Consider the following 22,786-nt stretch of genomic DNA (forward strand, 5'->3'; position numbering starts at 1 on the left):
AAAGCAAAAAGAAAATATAAGGAAGATTTGTCGATAAAATTGCACCTGTAGGCAAGACAAACGATCTAAGAGCATTTTAGGGTATAATTTACCCTCTGGAACTTGGCAATATGAGAGCTAGTAGTGCTAATATTTCCGCAATAGCTTGGGAGTCTTTTATTCCTATGCTATATGGGTCTAATTCTGCAAACAGGCCAAACTTTATTAATGACGCATGTAATCCGTTATCGAAAATTAACATACATAATGAGCATAGAAGGCATGAAAACTATGACGATCAATTATTAATATTTGAGTCACCACAGGTGGAGATGGTAAAGTCACTGATAAGTTGAATTAAATCAAATGGTGCATCTAGTCCAAATGGGATCCTGAATGTGGTTTTTAAAGCAAGAATGGACATATGGTCAACATTTCTCACCCAAATGTTTGAAGACATTGTAAAAATTAAATTGGTCCCAGAATGCTGGCAAGGCAGCATAATACATCCTATTTATAAAAGTGGCCCTCCTGATAACCCAGCAAACTATAGGCTAATCGCCCTAACGGATGTAGAGGCACACATGTTTGCTACATTATTACTCAGAGATCGAGAGGAATGGGCAACTACAAGGAATGTTATCTAAATTTTTCAAACTGGATTTTGTAGAGGACAAGCAACAATAATGAATCTGCTGATACTAACTTTGTTGGGAGAGAAACCAAATATAAAAAGCAAAAACTTTGTATTTGTTATATAGATCTAAAGGCAGCTTTTGATTCTGTTCTGCCTAATCTTCTTTGGGCAAAGTTATCAGCATGGTGCGTACCAAAAAATCTTTTAGATATGATTGTATTATTGTATACAAATACGTGGGTACAGGTTAAAGTAGGGGTTGGAAGCCATCCCACTCGTCACCTTGAAACATACAGTGGCCTTAAACAGGGCTGCATACTTGCCCCACGTCTTTTTACCCTTTTTATGGCTGACCTATCTCATCATTTACATAATGTCAATGCACACTCACAAATCTTTGCAGGCCAAAGTATAAACTATTTGCAATATGCAGACAACACCATTCTACTGAGTCACACGCAAATAGGGCTGCAAAGATTGCTAGAGTCATTTGATTGACATACATTAACGAATGGTTTACAAATAAATACCAAAAAACTAAAATTATGATAATAGGATAAACAAAATCAGATAAGACATTATGTAAAATCAAGGATTTATCTATTGGAACAGTAAAGCAGTGTAAATACTTTGGAGTTAGACTGGATGATAGGATGACTTTTAACCCACATTTTGATAACTTAAGGGCCAAAGCAACTTTATTGTCTTTCACCTTTAGATCGTTGCATGATAAACTATCATGCCCAAGTTTCAAGCACCTATTAAAAGTAATGAAGGCGAAACTTAATTATGGATCAATAATTTTCCCGAGGTAAAGATAGCTAACTGTTGTATAAATTACAAATAAAAAATGTTAAGTCATTATTTGGGTTACCAAAAATGTTGGACATGCTACAGTCAGATTATAATTTCCAGGCACATGCATCAAGCAAAAAAAGCCTCGCAAACATAGCGAATCGCAAAAAAAGGCTGCTTGTGAGCGCAATTCAGCCGTTTCCAATGCAAGGACCCATTTTGCAAAAAATCAACATATTCGCAAAAAAAACGACTTGCACAAATTGCAAGAACCAAAATGCGAACCCTTATTTGTGATTTCCCTAGCAACGATTGCAAATAGCAAATCGCTAACAGAAATTCGCAAACCAATGCATGTAAACTCACAAATTACGATTTGCATGAAAATCACATTTTTGCAAGTGCAGAATAAGGGGAATCACAATCAGGTGGTAAGTTGTGGAAAAGTAAATCACACAGGTGCAACCACTCAGAAACCTATTTAAACTGACATTTTCCTTTTAGAATCCAGCCTTAAACTTAAAAATGTGCATCTAGAGGAATAACCTTCAATCATGTTTTAGTTGTAGATATTTTATATATTCCCTGCATCTTCATTGCTTTGATTTTGTTCACAAGAAAATGTCACTCTTAGCCATTGAATGCTAGTCATCATAAGTACATTGAAATTATGAAAAATTCACACATACGCAATCTGAAATCTTGGCAGCTATGCTGACTTTACTGAGAAAAGAGTAAAGCAAGTTTAAAAACGGGGTATGTGCTTTCAGAAAGTACACGCTGTGTTTTTAAACCGGCTCTGCTCTTGTTAGTAAAGCGTGGTGCGGGGACGATTGTGGCCTTTTGTTTTAGTATTAATGTTAATCAGAGTCCCTTCAGATCAAGCCCTGATTTGAGAGGCGTTTCCCAAATGACTCCAGCACCGGATCAAGACCTAGTGGTCAAGAGAGGAGGCACCTCCATTCCACAGATAAAGACAAATTAATTCCAAGACATCCACCACTTTTTTAACGTTTTTTGAAGTCATTAGAAAATTCAGTGCTGAATGATTTTATGTTGACGTCTTCTGAATCATTCTGGAAGTTGTTTTGTTAGCTGCCATCATAGGAACATTTGTTGTACATTGTGACCTCAAACATTAGCACGGCTGGTGATTGATCTGAATAAAGTCTGAAAGAGAACATCTGGCTAGCCACATTAGCAAAACCAGAGAAGTTGAAAGGGATGGGACTTCTCATTACTTTACTCAGTTTATAACCATCAAAGTACACTTAAAACCAAAACATGAGAGTGGAGGTCTTCAACAAGGATTTATCAATGAGCAATACTGCCAAATTGTTAATTTAATGCATTTTCTTCCAACACTACTTAAAACCATAACGGGATTTAATAAAAAACAAAACAAAAAAAACCTTCATACCAGCCCTGGTGTTTTCCCAGGATAGCAGGAACATAATAAAATACTACACTTTAAAGCATATTGGCCTCTAAAGCATGTTACATTGTGCTAAAATGTAAAGATCATTTTACAAGGGTGACCTGTTTCTGTTTGCCTGCTGATAAATAAAGCCAGACTTCACTTTAACTGTAAAGAAAAAGCAATGGCAGCAGCCAAGTGCTGGCTACCAAGAAGACAAGTCTCCATTTGCCCAGCATCAGAGAAGACCAACTTTATATATTTATTTATTTTAAAAGTTGTATATAGAGCTAACTTGACCCATAGGTATCAGAGTGCTTTACATACACATTGTAAAAACAGAAGCAAATTGCAAAAACTAGTAAAGACAGAGCCCAGGGCTCAGTATGAGCTCAACTGTAGTTTTCCCAGACTATTACACTCATCTAATTCTCAAACTCAGGTCTACAATTCAGTACCACCATGGAGAGTTTACACATGATTTAATCTTGTCATTCGTAGACCCTTATCACGATTTTAAAAAAAAAAACACAAGGACAATGTTGTATCAAGCTGTTTGATATACAAGTAAAAACTGAATTTATTCTCAATGTATTAATAAAGCTAATATCTTGACAGTAGAACAGTGCAATATAAAAATATCAGAAAACTATACCACAAAAAAAACAATTATCCATATTCAAAGCTGATCTGTTCCATCTGGGGGTTATCACCAATTCTCAGAACCCCTGCTTTCAGATGAAGTTTTATAGAATTACAACGAGATTGACCCATTTTACAAAAAACTGAAATGCTGGTATCACTTCACTGATAATTTGTTTGGGGGCGAGGGGAGGACCAAGCTTTGTTGTACCTATGAGACACTCACTTAAAATCATAGCATTAGTGACCCTAAGATAGATTTTCTGGATATTTCCATTAACGTGGTGGATGAACATCTCCAAGTTGAACTTCACACCAAGCCCAATGACAAAAATATTACACTGTTCTAGTTCAACCCTAAACCCCCCCGGGATAATCTCATTTGGACAATTTCTCCAGTTAAAGAAAAAATGTTTGAAAGAGGGGCTATCCAAAACATGAAGTCAATCTTCCAAAAGAGCCAGATTTTACAACTTGGAAAGCATGTTCAATAAACCAGAAACGAAACTGAGATAATTTTATTGGTCAGTCATTTTTCTAATTTGATTAACCGAATAAAAAAAAATTGTCACACACTGGAACATCCTTAATGACAATCCAGATGTAAAACTGAGCAAACCTGTTTGCCTTTAAAAAGGAACAAAATATCTGAAAACTTTGGCAAACATAGGGAGGAACAATGCCAGATTACGACTATCTGACAGCAGGAATTGAATTAGTCTGAAAACTCATTCTATTGCAAAAATGTTATTGCACTTACTACTCTTACATGGAGCCAAGAATCTCCTGCCGGGATGGTAACAAGCTACACTGCAGGATGTGTGGTTGAAACTTATCTCTGAGCCATTGTGGGAAATGATTCCATGGCGCGCAGGATGACTACTGAGGTATTTGCGTAATGGACTCAGAGTGATAGATGAAAAGGTGAGAGAATTCTCAGTAAGCGGACGTCTTTTATCAGCCCCTTAATGATATTTCTTATTGGCATAATGAACTTAGCAGCTTACTACCCTTGGTTGCTCTATGTGAGACATTTCATTAAAAATGTAAGACCCTGAGCAGCCTGGTTGAAGGGAGACATTGAGGAGAGATCTGCGGGGACAGAATTGTTTAATATCCCATATCTGGTTGGAAATTTGAATTTTTAAGAAGAAGTTATAGAATGTAGTTTGTTGAGATTCGCAGTGGTAGCCTTGATTAGATTTCTGACTGGTGCAATATCAGCAAACTCTTTGCAGAGCCCAGCTCAAAAATATCTTGAGGGTCCCCCTAGAGCATAAGAACCCGTTTACATTCATGGAAAGCCTCCACAAGCACAGCTACTGGCAATGCTGCTCTCCACATAACTTGAGAAAACCTTTGTACAATCAGTGCATAAGAATGGTGCAGGCATGAGAGTTAAAAAAAAAAGGACTGCTAATCATGCATTACCCAATGCAAAGACCTGCATTCCGCGGCCCTCAAAGAGACCATTTTAAAACATTTTATTGATACTGTTGATGAGTAAGAGCCGGGAGCATTCCAATGTGCCACTCATCTCCCCTTTGCAGCGGCGCGATGCGGGACAATTGTGGCCTTTTGTTTAAGTATTGATGTTAATCAGAGCCCCTTCACGAGCTCTGATTAACATCAATACCTAAACAAAAGCCCACAATTGCTTTTGCAGCTGCACATTACTAACAAAAGAGTAGAGCCAGTTTACAAACACAGCGTGTACTTTCAGAATGTACACGCTGTGTTTTTAAACTGGCTCTCCTGTTTTGTTAGTAAAGCGTGGTGCGGGATGATTGTGGCCTTTTGTTTAAGTATTGATGTTAATCACATTCCGTGAAGGCTCTGTTTAACATCAATACCTAAACAAAAGCCCACAATTTGCCCCACGCTTTACCAACAGCCACTTAGCCACATGCCCCAAAGGAAGCCTTACCTGCACTCTGTCCTGACTCCCACACACCGCATTTAGAAAGTGCCTGTTTTCGTGCAGCTCGCTTTTTTAAATCAGCAGCACGACTCTCTCATGCAACAACCTGGATGTGTGCGCACTCCGCACACGGCAGTGGGCGCTGACGTCAGGAGAGGTGCGCGCACAAGCACCTTAACTGGAACAGTTCCCACAACTACTACATATTTAAACACAGTGGCATCCACACCCGTCTGCTCAGGAGTGAATTTAGCGAAGGACCTCTGCTCGATAAACACATATACTTCTTTTCTACACAAGTAGACAGAAATGTAAATGCATAACAGTTGCTAACCCTTTGCTTACTACCCTGTAGGTGACAGCGCATACGCCATGCAGAACTACATCTTGACGCCATACCTCAACCCAGCCACATCACATGAGCAGAGGTACAATGCAGCCCACATCGGCACATGTAACATCACTGAACGCACGTTTAGACTACTGAAGAGTCGCTTCCGCATACTACACAAAACTGGTGGAGCGTTGCAGTACTGTCCAGAGACCTGCTGCCGGATTGTGTTTGCATGTGCCATGTTGCACAACATTGCCACCAGCAGAGGTACACCCATCGAGGTGTCTGACAGTGAGTCTGAGGGAGACAAACAACCACCCGCACAACTCCAACAAGGGGATGTGGCATGCACAGCAGAGGGCAAAGGAGACGTGCAGACATGACACAACATTATTTCTGAGGTATGTAATGATGAAACAAGACACTTAAATGTCAAACAGAAAAATATTTACTGACATGAGCCCATGTAGTATTGTGTAGCCACACAGAGATTTGTGATAAATAGAACAGTGATTGCATTGGAAATAGAGGGAAATAAACAATATCAGGTGCCTTTAAACAATCACTATATTGGGTTTGACCATGGTTACGTCACCATAGGCAAATAAAGAACATGTCTGTTTAGCGCTTCCTGCCACGAGCCCCTAAACGCCTTTTGCCTGCATCAGCTACATCCCCCTGATGTGCAACAGAAGGTGTTGTGCTGCAGGCGCGCCTCCTGGCAGTGGTCACTGGCATCGACAGGCTGCTAAGGCTGGATGCCTCCTCATTCCCCTCCTCCCCCGTTAAGTTGCTGCCACCAGCAGTACCAGCCTGGATCTGTTCCACAGCAGTGGTCACTTGTCCACGGGCCCTGGCCACATCCCCACAACAAAGGCCCATATCAATTAGCCTCTCCATGGATCTATATGACAGCAGCGCAGTGGTATTGCTGAGCTTATTGTTGGACCTGGTATAGGCTGCCATGCGTATCATGCACTGCTTTCACCTCTGTGTGCTGTGGTACTCAAGCATTGCCCTGGTGAGCTCCTGCATCCTAGCGTTGGCCTGCCTATTTCCATCCACTACCGCTGTGGTCAGTTCCTGAAAACTGTGTATCATGAGGCTGATGTTATTTGACAATTTTGATAGTTGCAGCTGGATTGACCCCATGTGTCTTGCTTGCAGGCGCTGCATTGACCATGATCTTGATATGCAGCCATATCCTACGTTTTTCTTCCTCTGGCACTTTAAGCGACATTTTCCCAAAAAGCTTGTCATGGCCCTTGAACACCTCCTCAATGAGGTTTTCCAGTTCTCTTTCACTGAATTTCAGTTTTCTCTTCCGGGGCGTGGCACTCTCCCCTGACGTTGTCTGATCCATTCTGGTGCACAGAAAGTTACTGCAAACAATCTTGGATAATGAATTAGGTCAGCTCCACCACTTTGCTTCCTCCTCACTCCGGCTCTGAGCACTCAATGATGCATGGGCTGGATGACTTCCTGGTTGTGATGTCATCAGCATGCTTCCAAAGTGACTCGCTTTTTGCAATTTCACAATTTGGGATATTGCTATTTGGGAAATCCCAAAATGCGAAATTGTAAATTGTGTTTTTTGTAGTTTGCGCAACTCGACTGTGAAGCCGCTATTCACATTTGCGATTATTACTGATTCGGTAATTTTTCACTAGCGGGTTCATGCATTGAGGTTAGCGATTTCTAAATAGCAATTCCTTATTTTTCGCTATTTAGGAATCGGTAAAACTGATTTTGATGCATGTTTTCCCCTTTGGTATGTTAAACCACATATTGGTAAGGCAAGCTGCATTTTTAAAATGTCTATTTTCACTCTATTGGACCCTGAGTCCCTTGCATATATGTGTTGGCATGAAATGAATAAGAAGGAGTATACCAGACCATGGAAGTTATATTTAACTGAAAGTTTGAATACTTTTAAGCTCCTACCTTTTGACGATATGATTAAGAATACAATCATTTTAAAACAGATTTGAAATCAATCAACTAATTTGGTATCTTTTATATTGGATCAGGAGCACATTGTAAAAATAATGCACGCCGGTCGGTTATTAATTCTTATAATAAAATTGAACCCTAATCCTATCTAATATCTTGTTTGAAACCGGCGGTAAGGGATACATTGCTTAAGCTTAGGTTTGGCCACTATGCAACAAAAGATGGAACACCTCGATGGGTACAAGTTTGGCAATCACAGAAGTGTAGATTATTTGGTTATACTAATAAAGCGTTATTGAACATTGTATGTATTTGTCCCAAATTGCTTCAAGAAATATTAACTCTTTTAAAACCAATATTCAATGAACAAGGGGTGAGAACGTGTCACCAAGTGATAATACTGCACCTTCAAGGGCGAATTATCAATTTAACAGTTAATTTTGTCAAATTCATCCTTATAGCTGAGAAAAAACTGGCTCAGGATGATGTTGTGGTCATACAATAAGAATAGAGAGCAGCTAAGATACCAACTATATATTTTTTTTCCTATACTGGCAATGTAACTGGATAAATGCTATAAGGTTCAAGGTAATCTTAAGAAGCACAGACACACTTTATATTTTAAGCATTAAGATCAAAACTGGACCAAGTATGTGTTACCTTATGCTTCTTTTAAGGGGCTGTTTACATACCAGAGAAGGGACTCAAAGATTATCTATGTGGATGGTTTTACTAATATCTATGGTGATTAATAATGAAATGTAATGTTTATATTAGGTTATGAATGAAATATTTTTTTTGTGATATTTTATGTATCGCCAATAGTTATACAGGTATGTTAACACTTACTCGTTATTTTTAAGGAACATAGGAAATTACCCTCTTTTATGAATTGTGTTGCTTTATTATAATGATTTTAATTAGTCGAACAATAAAGAATTGAATCATAGTGGAATTGAGACCCACCTCCATTTGATAAATGGCATTATAATGTGATTTGATGGGCTGTATATCCGAGCATTATATTGCATGAAGAGGAGAAGAAGAATCATCACAGATAGCCCCATGCTCGACAAGATCATTTTCATTCCCAATAACTTCGAGGGAACAGGAAGAGGAGTCATCATCCTCAGAAGAACTGGAACTTATAGTAAACATCACAATGGTCTTTTCTAATATGTACCATTCTTACCTACTCTACTCACAGATTCACTGACATCTGTTTAGTTGCTACTATTATCATACTGTTTTAATGGATACTCTAAAACTTTAATTTGGCATGTGTGAACCATTTGTTCCTCTGTGCTTGTACTTCAAGCCAACATATACTGCTGCTCTATTATGCCTTTGACGATATTGTAAGTTTCAAAATGGAGTTTATGTAAGAGTGGAACTATGAGATAACCTTATTCATGATTACATGTCCCACATGACCCCTATGTATGGTATACGGTAACTCATAAAAGAAAATTCAATAAAGATATTAAAAACTTTGACTACACCATATTTTGTAAAGGTAGAAACAAACCCAGGTGCAGTCTATCATGACAGCTACCCACCATTAACTATTTAGTTGAAATGTTCATGACAGGGGACAACCTGAAGCGCTGCCTAGTCCTGCAACACATTAAATTACACTCCCCAGCTGTAGTGCTTCTTCAGGAGTCCCATCTCGTGGGCAACTCCTGCAGGGCACTAGACAGAGGAGGCCATGAACTTGTGGCACATTCTGGCTTTACCACCGGATCCAAAGGGGTGGGTATCATGCTAAAAAACTCCTTCCCGCTCTCTATAAATCGAACATGGGTAGACGACTTGGGCAGATATGCAGCAATCTCCGGGCAATGGGCGGGCTCAACCCTTAACCTGGTGACGGTCTGGTCTATGTCCCCCCTGGACTCCAGGGTTGCACATTTAGGGATCTAGGTTCCTTGTTACTCGCTCTACCAGAGGGACGAGTGGTGGTAGGGGCTAATTTTAACTCAGTAGTATCGGGTTCCCAGACAGGCACCCTCCTCAAGACATTGACATCCCGCAGAGGTGGCTTCCAGACTTTTTAGGTGCAATGGACCTGGTGGACATGTGGTGAACATATCATCCATCTCGCACACAAGAGGGGCGAGGGTCTAAATTACTGTCTACCACCCCGAACCCCCAGTAACAGCTATAATAACCACACAAAACAGCAACAAACAAAACAAACAAAACAAGCATAGACTCAACACCCAGGTGCAAATGTTGGCACACTTTTGGGTGGTGAAAAACTGCCCTCACTCACACACAATGTGTGTGACATGCTTCATCATCGGGTCTGCTGCGACGTCCGAGCGTAGCCACACAATGGACGGAGCATAGGGAGGGGGGAACAAACAAAATGTAAAGACACACACACAGACACTGGACGTGACCCTCAGGTCCACATACAAGGACTCGAGACTGGATACAACACAAGACAACTCAAAGTGCAATAGGTGATATTTAAACTGACTCATGGATACCAAAACCATCTTTATTATTAGGTTCCACGGACAGGATTAAAAAATGGTAGGGTGGTGGTGTTATAAAGGGTTATTAAGACCCACTAACACCCCACTCGCACTACTTGCGTCAACATGTTTCGACCCTTAAATTGCCCTTAATCAATGGGTCACCTGGGTCTTCGTCAGGACGTCTAGTTGTCCCAGTCTAACACACTACCCCTCTTACCTCAATTAGGTGTTGAGAAGGGTGTATGTCACTCTTACCCATCAATAATGAGCTATGTGGAGGGAGTTCGGCCAACACGGTGACATTACTGAAAAACAAGTAAAATATGTGTGTCAATAAACACCATAGGGACCCGCAATTGCACAGTCCCCTATATGTGCCCTAACAGGATGCTCCATGCCAGATGAATCCATAGAGAATATTATCTCCTGAGTGCCCCCCACCTATCAGGTGCACCATACATCCTGTGCGTGAAATCAGTCACTCCACCCATAGGACGTGAAGAAGTGTGCAGATCTATATCAATCAACATCAAATATAAGAAAGTGGAAACTCTCAACCGTCCCTCAAGTAAGGGACTCGATATCACCAGTGTAGCACAGTAAGGACTGGAAGAGAAACAGTATATTGAATTACAACTCACCGAGTTTACTAGAAAAAGTCACTTGACCTGGCACATGGTGGGAGGAATCCCAAAGAACACAACCTTTTTTTAGGGAATAACAGAGAACATAGTGCAGGTAGGTGAGAAGAAATGCCATACAGACATTGTTGTCTTCATGTGTCTACATGGCTGTATCTGTTGATATGAGACAAACATCATGTCAGCAAGTGTTCACTCTCCAGGAGCAACAGACATACGATGTTACTCCAGCTCTCAGCAATTACAAAAACTCGTCGAGGCATGTATGTAGGGCCCACAGTGGCAAAACATATCAAGTTGATTCTCAACATGCGTCACAGTATAACAAACACGGTACTGACATCGAGTCAGGCCGACACCCAAAAACTTAATTAGCGGATGGGTACTCCATGGAAGTTAAAAACCAAGCGGTATCCCCAGTGCTTCATAGCCATACACACAGAGGGGAATGCAATTCATACCTCCGGCGACAAATCACGTAGTCGGAAGACGTGCATGCACCGGCTAAAGCCCAGGGAAATGTCATGGATCACCCGTTGCCCCGCAAAATAGACATATGTCCCCATGCGTGTCTACTCACTGTTCCGGAGGGAACCTCCTGCCCAGTAGCCCCTTCTACAATGTGCCGCAACGCTGGAGGTGAAGAGGCTGCTTCCGTATTTGAAACGCGCTATGCGGCGCATATCACGTGTTCGCATCGAGACGTCAATACGTCTCTCCCATTTCCAAGGAACCTGGGAAATGTAGTAACACGGGAATAAGCAAACCTCCGCCCGAGCCTCGTGAATGTGGACCCGACAGTGCTACATACAGCATGACCCGGGGGGAAAACGATCAAACCATATCTCCTGGTCAGCTCTGAAGGGGGCATAAAAGAACTGCACAAGGTAATAGAACCCCCTAAAAGATTTTTATTAAAAATAATCGTTTTAAGACTAATATTGAGCCTTGGTTCCGAATATTGGCACAGATATTCACTGGGGGCTGTCCTCAACCTAACCCTAGGGCCCCGATGGTAGCATTTAACGGGACATGTATCTGTAAATGATAGAGTCGTTATGCTGTGGGGCTATCATGGAGTGCTTGAACAGAAGGAAACTTCCAAAAACCACCTGCCGTAGATTCATCAGGGGGACTCCACTCCTAGACAGTACACTACAAAAAGCAATGTAGTTACAAGTGGACTGCTCTGAGGGGTTTAACAGGGACATAAAGGAATGCGTGATGACTGCCTTTGTGATGTACAAGTGACACTACGAATAGGTGTGTCTACCTCGTGAGGGAGTACCAGGGGATGTCATCATTAAGACCCTCCACATGACTCCTCAACCAGAACACCCATTTCTGCTCACGTATGAATAGAGCCCTGTTTGCATCAGACCCCATTAAATCAGGTTTCTCGATGATGGTCCACCTAAGTTCATCCTCAGAGTGCCCCATGTCCCTGAAGTGAGTGGTAAGCCGTGTATTGGATCTGCCACATCTGATGGTACTGCGGTGTTCAATGATGCGGGTCCTGGCCATTCGGCTTGTCATCCCCACATACTTTTTACCACAGGGACAGGTGATAAGGTAGATGACCCCCTGTGAGTTACAATTCGTATGTTTCCTCTGTTCCCAGGGGGTCTGCAGTCCGATGTCAATGCTTTTCGTGTTGGTAGTCAGATGACAGACGCTGCATGAACCGCACCGGAAATGACCAATCACTGGAGGAAGTCCTGTTGCTGTACTAGGGACCCCTTGTCTCCGTGGTGTTCTCTGTTTGGTGTGAACAAGAACATATCATCCAGACACCATCCAACAAACCTTGTACTCTGGAGCTCACAACATCCTCTACCGTATTGATTATCTACTGGTCCCAGCGGCTGAAATCGCTGAGATGCAAGACACTTGGCATATGGCAAGGGGGATATTGGACCATTCACCGGTCTGGAATCAGGTAGTCCTGGGAGGGAAACAAGTGGGAAGGATCGCACCCATCAACCCTTGGTACTTCCGTAACCCGGTAGTAAGGGACTCCCTTCTGCAAACTGTAGACAATTACTTCCTTGAGAACGTGTGCTCGGTCCACTCCCCCAAAACCATATGGGGGGCATTTAAGACAGTGATTAGGGGACAGGCACTCTCCTCAATAGCCGGCACGTGGAAGGAAAGACGAAAAACTCTGGAACAGGTGGAGAGTCAGATTCTCTGCCTTGAGGGGACTGACAGGGAAGAGATCACGGAGGAGACCTCCCCATCCTGAGACTCAAGAGCGACGAATACAAAAGTGTCGCTACCGACCTTGCCAAGGAAATGAGGAGGGACAAAGCGGGAAGAATTTACGATCTAGGGGACAAAGCCGGGAAACTGCTCGCCTGGCTTGACAAAAAGGACTTAGCGAGCCGGCTGGTCCCGGAACTGGAGGTTGATGTGGTGCAAAAGGTGACCGACCCACAGGCTATAGCCAATACATTTGCCAACTATTTTGGCTCGGTTTATTGTTCTAATTTCACCTACACCGTAGAGGATTCAGTGGAGTTGCTCATATATATCCAGGTGCCGACCCTGTAGGCAGGAGATGGGGATGCACTGGAAAGCACCCTTACAAATGACGAACTGGCACAGGCAATCAGAGACCTTAGACATGGCAAGGCAACGGGCCCTATTGGCCTACCAATAGAACTATACAAACTAAAACCAGATGCTATCGCACCACACCAACGGGAAATGTTTGGAGACTGCCAGGAAAAGGGACTGCTGCCAAAAGACCAATGAGTGGCCATGCTTGTAACAATACACAAGGAGGGTAAACCCAAGGATAAATGCTCCTCTTATAGACCCATCTCTCTGCTCAACTCAGAGCCCAAGATCTTAGCCAAGCTACTAGCTACTAGCAAACCGCCTCCTCCAAGTAATCAGCAAGTTAGTACACCCTGATCAATCCGGCTTTGTGCCTCACCAAAACACGACTTTAAATTTACCCCGCCTTCATGGGGCGCTGGGTAGACTTGACACAATTCAGGAGGCAGCTGTGGTGGTCTCACTGGACACCACCATGGCATTTGAAACGATAGAGTGGTCTTACTTATTTGCTGTTCTAACCAAACTGGGGTTCTGGCCTGTCTTTATAGGATGGAGCAAACTCTTATACACTGAGCCCTTGGCACAGGTCGTGATCAATAACAAGAAATCCGGGGTCCTTGGGCTGGGTTGGGGAACCAGACAGGGATGTCCACTATCCCCCCTCCTTTTCACCCTCTCCCTGAAGCCTTTGGGTGCTTAGATCCTCTGGAGCTCATTCATCAGGGGACCAGGTGGGCAATGGATTGAGAGGACCGCATCTCCTTGTATGCGGATGACATTCTTCTATATATGGCCTACCCAAAGCCCTCCATCCTCAATGTCCTCAATATCTTTACTAATTTTGCAAAGTATTCTGGATATAGGATAAACTGGAGTCCTTGTTGTACGTCCTAAGAGGGGATCCTCGTCCCTGCCCAGAGACTGCCCCTTACAGACGGTGAAAGAGGGTTTTCGCTACCTAGGTATCTTTATCACAGCGGACCCCAAACATAGATACGATCAAAACACCCTCCTTCCTTTACAGAGGATCAAAAGAGACAGTGACACCTGGAAGACACTCCCGCTCCTGCTAATAGGAAGGGCAGTGTTGTTTAAAATGATGGCACTGCTGCGCTTCCTCTACGCATTGCAAAACACCCAAGACATAGTCCCAGCGAGATATTTTGATGAGATAGAGAGTAGACAGCGTGATTTACTGGGGAGGGGAGACTCCGAATAGCCTTAAAGAAACTGGTCCTAAGTTGGTACGTTGGGGGTATTGGACTGCCCGGTGTAAAGAAGTACTATTGGGCAGCACACCTGACAGCGATTAACCACTGCACCTAGCGACAAGACGTGGACCCGGCATACAGACTGGATAAATGGCTGCTCCCGGGGGGCATACCACAGGGCTCTCTACTCTAGGCCACAGAGATGTCCTCTGGCAGGTCCAACCAAGCACCCAGTGTTGGTCTGACAGACAGCCAACAAAAGCTTGGGCTGGGATAAGAAGCTCACACAAGCCACCGTACTATGGGACTTGGAACAGCTAGGCACATTTGACACCAAAAAGGTATTTGACAAGTGGGGAATCATTGGCATCTCAAAAATTAGGGATCTATTGGACAAGGGAGAGCTGGCAAGCACTGAGCACTTTTGCTACCAAAAAGTCAGGCAAGCACTACTGTCTAACATACCCAGAGATACCACCCCCTTCGCCACTAGAGGACAGGTTGTTGGAGGGGTATATGCCGGACAAAGCGATATCCCTGACCTATAAAAAACTGATTAATAATTCTCAGAACCCCCTGACGTCACTCAGGCAACACTGGAAGAGGAACGGGCTAGAACTAGATGACGAAGAATGGCAGGAGGCAGTTGCATCCCTAAAAGAGGTGGCTATTTCAACTAGGTTCCATCTTGTACAGTTGAAAATCCTCCATAGAATATGTTACCGGACCAGCTCTAGTCTAAATGGGGCAACAGCTGACGAAAATGTGGACTGCCGGGCTCCTTTATGCATATAATATGGGAATGTGAATATGTCCAATTCTATTGGTTGAAAATACACGAGTGCATGAACAGGGTGTTGGGTGCCGCCTTGAGGCCAGAAGCCAAAAAATGCCTATTGAACATATGGGAACCCATCTATCTCAGCAGCAAAGGCAAAATCTGGGTCACACTGGGTCAGGTGGTGGCCAAACGGAATATTGCATGAATGTGGGGGACATGAGAGCCGCCCAAGGTAACATCTTGGAAGAAAGACATGGATTGGTGCATGTTTCGTGAGAAAACTGTATATGTTTCATGTGGGTGCCCCAGAAAGTGGTCTTCCATTTGGGGTAAAAGGAATGAATACACAGGCAATATTTGTGTTACCCTCATTGTCCCAGACCCAGAAGATCCAACTATCCTATAGTCATTGTTAACTACCACGAACTATCTATGTACCCTGTAATCATGGCAAAATTTGTTATAAGTTTCTGCCTTACTTGTTGAAACCTGTAAAGTCAACTCAAATCTGTTAATAAAAAGAATTACAACAAAAATAATAGATATTAAAAAAACACTACATGTACCACATGTATTTAGCCCCGTCAGCCTCATCAACATTCCACTCACGAGTGAAATGCAAAAGCATTGAAATTATTACATCAAGCTGCAGTTCCACTAGTCGTTACTAGGTGTGTCTCACGAGTCAAATGCAAAAGCATTAAACCCTTTCATGAAGCTGCAGTTCCACTAGTCGTTACTAGGTGTCCCTCATGAGTCAAATGCAAAAGCGTTGACCGGCAGCTTGAAGTAATAATTTTAATGCTTCTGCATTTGACTCGTGGGGGACACCTAGTAATGACTGGTTGAACTGCAGCTCTTTGTAGAATTATTTTGATATTGGATACTATAATATTCACTGCCCACTGCAAACCTTGTCCCATAATGCTTTGCAAGGCCTTTGGTTGGGATTGTATTTTTCCCATAACTATGCTTGGGGTGGTCCTAAGAGGATGGAAACACCATTGAATCGTTCAGCTTAATATACTCTTTGAGTTCAAGGCATCTGTTTGGTCCTCCCTCTAGGTTAGGGGGAACCCCAAAATCATCACCTCTCTCATTGTCTGATATTTTTCATTTCCAAAGTTCACTTTACAATTCTGAGATAGTGATGTAATCAGTGACTAGTTCAGTTCCCCTCTCAGAAATAGCAATCCCTGCCTAGATTGCCACTGATTGTATTTCTGCCTTTGATCTTGTCCAGTGCTCTGCTACCTTTCAGCAAGGTTTGTCATATACCCATATCACATACAAACATACATACTACATCCTGAAAGAGGTTTACAATTAAATCTGCTGGTACCTTTGTCCTAGAAAACATTTCTGCCAGTCAATGTCCCTCATGAATCTTTATTTAGCAGGGGGTCCTACATATTAGATTTTCACTTTGGTTTAAATTTATTTTCAAACCCAAAACACTTGGGCTTCACTATGCTTTCTCCATTGAAACTTTATTGCCTCCCCTCTTGTATCACGCCGTGGGATCTTACCAGGCACACAGCAGGTGTCACAAATCGCCAGCAGTACTTGATCACCAGGAGCGGTTGGTAGCCAATCATATGTTCAATATTGTCATAGAATTTGTCAGCTCCTAGAAAAAATTTAAGATTTGTTTTATGAACATGAGCATGAGAAAAAAATTGCAAACACAATGCTGGTTGCGTAGAGACTCTGTACCCTGGTTGAATGAGGAAGCAGTGGTTGGCAGGCGTGTGAGAGGTTTTTGTGGTGCATGGGGCAACTTGCTTCTAGCATGTAACAAAAGTAACCTTCAAAGTAGCTATAACACCATTAAATTATCTTTCACTAATAAGGAATGTGGGGGACTATGTAATGTTCATGATACCATCCCTGACCTCCCATTGTGATTACCTAGGTAAATAGATTAATTCTCTTGCACCTATTTATTAATCTTTGGTATCGTTTTTCTCATCTGTGTCATGTGTGTCTCATTCTCCATTGTTTAGTTCTTTGAACTTATTGTGCCCCCAGCATTCTGTTGGCACAACTGTAACAAATAAATAAAAGGAATAAAATAAATACAAAAAATCTACACTCTTCATAGTACAAAAGAGAGCTTGAAAATATGTCTTCCTCAGTAATACTCAGATTATGCCCTAATTCAGTATTCAATTGTAATGTTCCATCTTTCGTAAAAGTCTGTGGATCTCACTTTACAAGACTGATGGCCACAAGGAAATATGACACAAGCTTGTATACCTCAAGCAATTACATCCTTACCATAAAAATGATGTGTATATACCTGGGGACGGTATATGCATAATTCCAAGTAGTGTAATCACGCAGAATTGCCAAACAATTCAGCGAGATTACGTAGAATGACATAGGAAGATAAATTCTAAATTCAGCTGAACTTTCTTAGTGCAAAAATGCCTCCTCGCATCCAAAATAGATGTGAATATGCATGTTGTGATAAGAAGCAGTGTTAAATGCAACAGAAAATTAATAGTGAGCATAAACAGCTGCTTGTGCTTGCTAAATGGGCACTTCAGGTAGGATTTTGCACAACTGACTCCCGGCATTTAGAGCTATTTCCTTAGCATAAAATGCACCCTTGCATCCAAAATAATACTAAATGCAACAGAACACAAAGAGTGTGTGCAAGCAGCCATTTGTGCTCACTAAGGCGCATATTTTACAGCTTTACGTCAGGCTTGCACTACGCAACGTGGTACATGAACGACAGAAACCTCTAAGTCATATTTGTGAAGGCACGCAAAGCCATTTTGTGTGGATTTGAATGGCTTAAAAAATATGAAATAATGCAATGCAGCACACATTGTTGCATTGTATTACTTTGCACATGGGCAATGCAGTGGGTGTTCCCATGCCAATCTCATGGTTTTTGATGCATTCTCAAATTTACCAAATCTGATAAACAGGGTAAATCTGGGAATGCACCAATAAGATACACCTCCCTAGCTGAGGCATAAAGAGGAGAAATATTTTTATTTCTCCTTGTTTTTTCCTCTTTCTATGTTCACTGCATTCTGCAGAATACATCGAACGAGGAAAACGCATCTGTGGATTGTTTTTGTGCAGGGAGGTGCCCCTTCCTGTACAATAGGATCCTGCTTACAACACAAGCATTTTTGCAACATGGTGCAAGGGTGCCTGCATTGGTGCTACAGAAAGTGCGCCAGGGCAGGGGGAAAGGACAGGAATGCACTATATTGGGTAAATAGAGCGGATTCCTGCCCTTTCTCAGCGACGCAGGGCAGTGCAGCATGGTAACTTGCTACATTCCCTGCACCACAATATTCCCAAATATGCCCCTAAATGTGATAATATGGTAGGATATTTCCCCCCAAATTTACTCAATTACACAAACAGAAGTAATCACTTTATTATTGGTTATTCCACATCAAGAGTAATGTGGAATTATCAAAATTACTTAGATTACTGTGCCTTAGCTGAAATAAGACCCAGGCCTAGTATGTGAGTTTAAGTTGGGTGCAACATGAAAATATGGGTTGAAAATGAACCAGTCAACACTTTTTTAACCATTAGAAAAGTCTTGCCGAGCATTTTTATTAAATTGTTTTAGCTTGTCAAGTGATTTTGAACAAAATTCGTGCACCAGTGAACATTTTCAGCTTGAAAGTGTAGATTTGAAAAAGAATGGAATTTCAGTACAATAGTATATGGAGGAGATGGGCATGATTTTGGTTTTGTGTCCTAGCCGGACTGGCCATACCCAAAGGGGCTCATTGCTTGGGAATTTGTATTGGCCTCAATCTGACCTATGGTTTGCCTGGGTGAATGTCCCAATGTGATCCTAAACAATGTGAATGCAACAATCCTAATATGAAACACTCTTACCTATGAGTTGTTCCATCACTCACCATACACCCAACCAATGCCGATGGTTTCAAACATTGCAAAGAAAAGGAGAAACATTCCGCTGGCAGCGTAGTAATCAAAGAGCTGGAATACGTACATCCCGCCCTAGAGTGATAGAATGGAATGGAAAAGGGAGATGTAGGAAGAAGTGTCAATATAGGTCACATAACAGAAGAAACATGCTAATTCTTGTGAATAGGTATTGTAGAAGATAAAATTAAACTTTACAGTAGAGCCTGCAATTAAAAACTACAATGAGTAGAAGCATGAAGCCAAGAGAAGGGAGGTTGCCTGGGTCGGACATATACAAGGAAGAGGTTAAAAAGGAAAAGAAGTAGAATTGAAGAAATAGGAGAAGGGGTGGAAATGGAGCTGAGAAATGAGAGAAAGGAGGATGAGTAGGACAGATAAATAAAAGAAAAAGGAAAAGAACGCATAGAAGATGAGGAAGAAGAAGGAGGAGGGAGTGATTTAGGCGAGTACAGTAAGGAGCTATAGGAAGAAACAGAATAGTAGAAAAAAGAAAGAAAATTGATGAGCTCAAGGAACCTGATTAAACAGACAAGAGGAGAAATAAGAGAGAAAAAACGAAAGGAGTAATTAATACATCCAGGCAGATGTTCATAGAGTCAGACAAAAGGATAACAATTCAAAAGGCAACTATGCAAAAGTCCTAAGTGGATATAAGAGGAAAAGGTTTTGAAATTGTGAAAAAAGGAAAGAGAAGAGGTAGGCTGATAAGATTGTCAGAAGGGAAGCAAGGATCAAAAAGGAAGGAAAGAGAACAAAGCCAAAAATGTCAGAAAGGACAGAGAAATAGAAAAAAGTGACATGAAAAGAAACTATAGCATGGTCGATTTTAAAACAGGCTGTGACATTCTCGCTAAACAGAACTGGAGGTGAACCAGCCTATAGGAAAACCATACGAATTTCAACAGGTTGGTGTCCTTGAATGGCTGAGACAGAAGGGTCGGGGTGGTATTGCTATTATTTTTAAAACTATTTACAACTGTAAAATTGTGGACCTCCAGATTCCTAATTGTGAAGCCTTGGCCTTTTCCATTCCTTTTACTCATAAGTTTAGTTTCTAAGGCACCCTTGCCTATCACCATCCTGTGCCTTTGTTTAATTGGTGCTCAGCTCTTTTTGATCAATTGGCTTCTCATATTCTCCGTTCTGCTGACTTCTCTGTGCTTGGTGACCTTAATCTCCATCTTGAGAACTTGGAAGACAAACCAGCCTCTGCAATTATTGAAGATATGAATATATTCTCAGTCTTTTACTACTAAATTCACTTCCCACTCATATTGCTGTCATCTTCCTGACCCTATTTTCTCTAATCTCTCTATTATGTCTGCTGCACTTCCTGTCCAGCTCTGCTGGACTGATAATTTTGCAGTTCCCTTTTCTATTAGGCTTCCTAATACCTTCCCCATTAGATCTACTGCACAGCCTAAAACCCGTAATTGGCCCATACTTAATATACCTTTCCTGACTAAAGTTCTTTGGGATAATATTCCTGCTCTTGCTTCCTCTCCTGATCTAGCTCAAATTAGTGCGCACTCTTGGCTCTCTTCAGTCACTGATGCTTTTTTACCTCTTGTCTCTAAACCCCAGTTTACGACACATCGCCCATTTACCGATTCTCTTAAACAAGAGAAAAAGTGCTGTAAAGCGTTAAAAAGGCAATGGAAGAAACAATATTTGTCCGATGTTAAATTAGAGTACTTGGGAGCTTTTAATAAATACCATGCTCTATGTAGATTGCCACGTGCTGCTTTTTTCACAGATAAGATTTCTAGCTCCCAGCGCTGCCAGAAAACTTTGTTTAAGGTAGTTAATCAACTCTCGACCGCCAGTGCGTTTCTGCCTCATTCTTTACTCACTCAACCGCAATGTGATGAGTTAGCATTGGTTTTTGACAACAAAGTCAAGTCTATTCATGCTCAACTTGCGGTGGATGCTGTTCAACATTCCCTACTGGTTTTTTGTCAGGTTCCCAAGGATTTTCTCCCAGACCTCTGTGTCGGAGTACTGTGAACAAATCAGCTCCTGGCCTCTCCTAGATTTGCCTTCCCTGAAGCTGTCATTGAGCTCTATCAAGTCTGGCTCTCCTGCTGATCCTCTCCCCTTCTATACTCAGTCGCTTGGACGACACAGTCTTTCTGTGATTCTACAATAATTCTTTAAGTACATGTTTGGTACCGAAGGGGTGGAAGCACTCTCTTGTCCTTCCTTTTAAAAAAAGGAAGTTCTTCACCCGCTTTGTTCGTCCACCTTTTGTACTATCTCTCTTCTTTCTGTGTTCTCTAAAGTTTTGAAATGGCATATTAATAGCTTACTTTCCTCTTCTTTTACAACTTCTAATCTGCTACATCCATTTCAGTCTGGATTCAGACATGGCCACAGCACTGAGTCTGCTCTCCTTGGGGTCACTGACCATCTCAGACTACAACTCGACTCAGAGGGAACCTCGGAGCTCATCTTGTTGGATTTGAGCGCTGCGTTTGACACGGTGTTTCATTCCATTTTATGAGAATGCCTTGAAGCCTGTGGGATTAGGGCCGTGGCTCTGAAGTGGCTGAGGTCTTTTCTCACTGACCGCACATTTCAGTTTTTTTTTAACAATGTGAGATCCCATACTTTAGAGTTAACATCTGGAGTTCCCCAGGGCTCTATTTTGAGTCCTTTACTTTTTAACATATATGTTTGCCCCTTGGATTATATTGCGGAAAAGTTGGGTCAGACTATCTTCTCCTGTGCTGATGATACTCAGATCGTCTTCTCCCTTTCTGCTGCTTGGCACAAGGATCCTTCCCTATTGCAGCATGGCATGAGGAATGTGTCTGCCTGGTTGACCAGTAATGCCTTGAAGTTTAACGGTTTCAAAACTGAGGTGCTCATTCTGGGTAACAACCCTGCGCTGTGGGGTATTAAACACAGGCCTAATGATTTGGGCCCTGTGCCTGTCCCTATGTCCAAAGTTAAGAATCTGGGCTTTATTATTGATCAAAAGTTCTCACTTAAACCTCAGGTCTCCAGGGTGGCCTCATCTTGCTGTTCAATGATTGATTGAATCCTTTGGTTAATCCCATTGGCAGCACGGAGAATAGTTCTGCAGATCCTGGTTATATCCAGGTTGGACTACGGCAACGTCCTGTATCTGGGTATTAATAAAGCTTCTTTACATCGGCTGCAGGCCATCCAAAATGCTGCTGCTTGTCTTCTTTTTTTACCTGCTGTGATCTGCCTCTGCTTCTACTCTACTAAATTAACTTCATTAGCTTAAAATCAGTAAGTGCATTGAGTTTAAGTCCCTCTGCTACATGTTTCGTGTCAAATGGGGCCTTGCTCCTTCCTACATTCAAAGCCTACTCACACTCTATGCTCCGGCTCGACAGCTGTACTCATCCAGCCTTTCATTGCTTTCAGGTCCGAGGTTTTGGCTGGTCCGTATGAGGGTTAGCACCTTCTCTTGTCTTGGCCCCAGGCTCTTGAATGCCCTTCCAGTTGACCTT

General features: G+C 42.1%; 1 protein-coding gene across 1 annotated transcript in view; it reads right to left on the reverse strand.

Annotated features, from left to right (window-relative positions):
* Nucleotides 1-22,786, reverse strand: part of LOC147733934 (sodium- and chloride-dependent GABA transporter 2-like) — a 1,073,416-nt gene that overhangs the window by 60,937 nt on the left and 989,693 nt on the right. Inside the window, exons 12-13 of the mRNA XM_086952829.1 lie at nucleotides 19,271-19,373; nucleotides 16,895-16,995 (exon numbers count right to left, since the gene is read on the reverse strand). Of these exons, the coding sequence (XP_086808955.1) occupies nucleotides 16,895-16,995; nucleotides 19,271-19,373 (204 nt within the window). The remainder of the gene's footprint in view (nucleotides 1-16,894; nucleotides 16,996-19,270; nucleotides 19,374-22,786) is intronic.

This window comes from Lissotriton vulgaris, chromosome 1_2 (assembly GCF_964263255.1).
Source record: "Lissotriton vulgaris chromosome 1_2, aLisVul1.2, whole genome shotgun sequence".
Classification (NCBI taxonomy): domain Eukaryota; kingdom Metazoa; phylum Chordata; class Amphibia; order Caudata; family Salamandridae; genus Lissotriton; species Lissotriton vulgaris.